The sequence below is a fragment of the Nicotiana sylvestris genome, chromosome 5, assembly GCF_000393655.2.
Source record: "Nicotiana sylvestris chromosome 5, ASM39365v2, whole genome shotgun sequence".
In the NCBI taxonomy this organism is placed as follows: Eukaryota; Viridiplantae; Streptophyta; class Magnoliopsida; order Solanales; family Solanaceae; genus Nicotiana; species Nicotiana sylvestris.
The window spans coordinates 15,198,280-15,202,418 of NC_091061.1; the positions used below are offsets into that span (position 1 = coordinate 15,198,280).

At 40.6% G+C, this 4,139-nt stretch overlaps 1 protein-coding gene across 1 annotated transcript; it reads right to left on the reverse strand.

Moving 5' to 3' along the window:
* Positions 1-1,517: 1,517 nt before the first annotated feature.
* LOC138868299 (uncharacterized) lies at positions 1,518-2,150 on the reverse strand. The gene has a single exon (XM_070145844.1). The coding sequence runs from the start codon at positions 2,148-2,150 to the stop codon at positions 1,518-1,520; it is 633 nt and encodes a 210-aa protein (XP_070001945.1).
* Between the last annotated feature and the right edge of the window lie 1,989 nt (positions 2,151-4,139).

Sequence of the window (4,139 nt, forward strand, 5' to 3'; positions counted from 1 at the left end):
AGAACTTCTAAAACCTTCAAGAACCAACTTTTACTATTATGTGCTAAAACGTTCCCAGATCATCTAAAACCCGATCCGGACATACGTCTAAGTCCGAATTCATTATACGAACCTATTGGAATCGTCAAATCCTGATTCCGAGGTCGTTTACTCAAAACTTTGACCGAAGTCAAACTTGGCCTTTTATGCCAACCTTAAGGAACCAGGTGTTCCGATTTCAACCCAAACTCTTCCAAATCCCGAACCAACCATACTCGCAAGTCATAAATAAGTTAAAGCAAGTAAGAGAAGTCTTATTTAGGGGAAAGAGATTCTAGAAAGCAAAATTACCAGTCGGGTCATTACATTAACGCCACCTCGCGTCTCATCGATCATAACTATGTCATCCGCAAATAACAAGCACCAAGCCACCTCTCCTTGAATGTGACACGTCAAAGAATCCATCGCTAGGGAAAACAAAAACAGGCTAAGTGCTGATCCTTGATGCAACCCCATCGTAATCGGAAAGTAATCAGAGTCTTCTCCTACTGTCATAACCCGTGCCTTAGCTCCATCATACATGCCCTGAATCACTCTAATATACGCTACATGCACTCCTCTACCTCCAAACATCTCCATAGAACCTCTCTCGGGACTTTGTCATAGGCTTTCTCCAGGTCAATGAATACCATATGCAAATCCTTCTTCACCACCCTATACTGCTCCACCAATCTCTTCACAATGTGAATGGCCTCAGTAGTTGACCGTCCCGACATGAAACCAAACTGGTTCTTGGAAATGGACACACACCTCCCAACCTCCCTTCAATCACCCTCTCCCACACTTTCATCGTGTGTCTTAACAACTTGATACCTTATAGTTATTGCAGTTTTGGACATCCCCCTTGTTCTTGTAGAACGGGATCATTGTACTCTGCCTCCACTCTTCGGGCATCTTCTTCGTCCTAAAAATGACGTTAAACAATCTACCAAGTCATCTCCAGCCCTCTTTACCCATGCTCTTCCAGAATTCCACTGGGATCTCGTCCGATCCAATCGCTCTACTCCTACTTATCCTATGTATAGCCCCTACAACCTCCCCCACTCGTATACGTCTACAATACCCAAAATCTCGCTGCCGCTCCGAGTAATCCAACTCCCCCAGCACAATGCCCCTATCTCCCTCTTCAATCAAGAGTCTATGAAAGTAATACTGACATCTCCACCTAATTCGTGCCCCCTCCAATAAAACTCTTCCCTCCTCATCTTTTATGCATCTCACTTGGTCCAGATCCCGGGACTTCTGCTCCCTCACCTTCGCTAGCCTGTACAACTACTTGTCCTCGCATTTATCCCCAATTTATTCGTATAAACGACTAAACGTTGCGGTCTTAGCCGCAGTAACCGCCAACTTAGCCTCCTTCTTAGCCTTCTTATACCCTTCCCTGTTAGCACTCTTCTGCCCCTCGTCTATAATCTCTACTAGCTTCAATATGCCGCTTTCTTGGCTTTCACTTTCCTTTGAACCTCTTCGTTCCATCACCAATCCCCTTTATGGCCACTAGAAAAAGCCTTTGAGACCCCTAACACCTCTCTCGCCGCCTCTCTAATACAATTTGCCGTCCTAGACAACATACAACTCGCATCCCCGTTACTCCTCCAGGTCCCCATAGCCAACAACTTCTTCCCCAACTCCTGGGCCTTGTCCTTAGTCAATGTACCCCACCTGACCCTAGGTATACCAGACATAGCCCTCTTCTTCTTCGTCCACCTGATCTCTAAGTCCATAATCAAAAGCATATGATGGGTCCTAAGATTCTCACTCGGGATGACCTTGCAATCCGTGCATAAACCTCTATCACATTTTCGGAGAAGTAGATAATTAATCTGGGTCTTGGCCACCGTACTCCGAAAAGTTATCAGCTGCTCCGCCTTCTTCGGGTAACACAAGTTAGTGATCACCAGCTCAAAAGCTTTAGCATACTCCAGTAGCGAAGTACCTCCTCCGTTTCTATCTCCAAAACCGAAGCCACCATGCACACCGACATATCCCCCAGGCGATCTCCCAGTGTGGCCGTTAAAATCATCCCCTATAACAAGCTTCTTGGTGGACGGCAATACCCCGCACCAACCCATGCAAATCTTCCCAGAAGCATCTTTTAACCTCCTCATCCAAACCCACTTAATAAAGAAAATATTTTCCTCCAATTTTAAAACCTTTAAACCAACCAAATATGAAAAAATTGAAAAATATTCTTAGTACCAAACACACCCTTAGTCAGTTATCTTTTACTTTTGCATTTTCAAGATGTTAGCAATGGTGACTGCGCGGTGATCCAAATAAAGTAGAAACCACCATTTCATCAAATTTAGTCAAATTTTTGGCGTTCTTTATGATATAATATCGATTTAAGTCTATTGTAGTGCTAGAATTTCTCTCGTCAAAGCAACAACGGTCATCTTGTTCTAACATTCTTTTTTTAAAATTCCAACATGATAAATTGTTCAGTCTAACGTCAAGTCAAAAATTTAGTACTATTCAATATTCACGTACTCTCTACATGGCAAGAAAAGACAATACTATACTATTTTAGGACTCCCCAAAAATAGAAATTTAAGAGAAGATGCTATAACAAATCAACACCGGATTCTATTTGCGTATGACATGAAACTCTTAGTCAATATTCATAATAAAACTAAGACAACAACGTTGTGACTTGGTACGTACATTTTCAAGATCTATGCAATGTGGTTGTGGACCTTTTACTATTTAAATATATACACAATTATTTGGGAATTCTTGGGAATTTCTTTGTAAGATAAGATTCAAACGTATATATATTACTTAACAATAAATTAACAAATATATCGTTATCTTCTTTCTTGTATATCTAAGCACAACTTTCTTTCTTTCCCTTTGCATTTTCACTAATATTAATAAATTTTAATTTTTTTTATACAATTCATGTCGCGACCCAAAATTCTCTAAGGGTCGTGATGGCGCCGGACACCACTGTCAGGTAAGCCAACACCAAGAAGTTAATTAAATTCTCGTTTTAGGACTTATTGAAATCGTTCCTTTTATACAATTAAACAATAAATGAAGAAATTCACTGAGATAAGATGATGTCTTTTAACAGATTTAGTATTAAACAATCCCATAACCGTCCTAGAACCCGGTGTCACAAGTGCATGAGCTATCCCTAGGAAGTAATTTAATACAACAACAGTCTGGAATACAAATTGGACAGAAAATATATACAATAATCTGAAAGAGATTTTGCTGGCTGCGGGCCGTCTCGAGAAGTGCAGCTTACCCTAGTCTCCGTATCAACCATGCTGCTACGCTCACTAGGCCTCTAGAGATGCATGTGCCTGTGCAACAAAAAAAGCACAACAAGTGTAACATGAGTACGAAAACAACGTGTACTCAGCAAGTATCCCGTCTAATATCAAAGAAGTATAGACGAGAGGCCGATTTCGACACTTGCTGGTGGTCTAACAATAATATACCAATACTGTAGTGAATCGAGGATATACATAAATGGTAACTCAATAGCATGGAACATGTAATCGATTCTTTTATTAATAGGAAAATTCCAGATTCATTTTCATCATTTAAGCACTTATCTCAAGCCAGGGAGAAACAATTATCAACATCAATGAATTTCAAGGCAAGCAGTACAAGCTTGCGCAAATCATGTCGAGGTCGTACGGTCCGATCCAACAATATATAAAATGTGCACTGCCAGAGGGTCGAATGACGCGAACCATAGATGCATCTATTTGATCTGCCGAGGCATTCGACCCGTTCCACAATAGATAAACACATTCAAACAATCAAATCAATAGTTCATCAAGGAGAAAATATTCAAGAAAGGACAAGTTTCTCTTTTAAAAGTCAAGAACTGACATCTAGTCTTTTAGAATTTCCTTTACACATTCAATATATTTTAAGCAATTTTAAGTTGTCAACAAGGTTGCAAGTATTACAAATAAGCATGCTTTTGGGCCCTAGACTACACAAACTTAAGCATAATAGTAGCTACGCATGGACTCTCGTCACCTCGTGCGTACGTAGCCCCCACAAATAGGAGCACATAACCAATTAACTCACATATGAGGACAATTCTCTCTTACAATGTTAGAAAGGAGACTCAC

Bases quoted from the DNA above. Each gene is read 5' to 3' on its own strand.
- LOC138868299 (XM_070145844.1), bottom strand. From the start codon at position 2,150: ATGAGGAGGTTAAAAGATGCTTCTGGGAAGATTTGCATGGGTTGGTGC.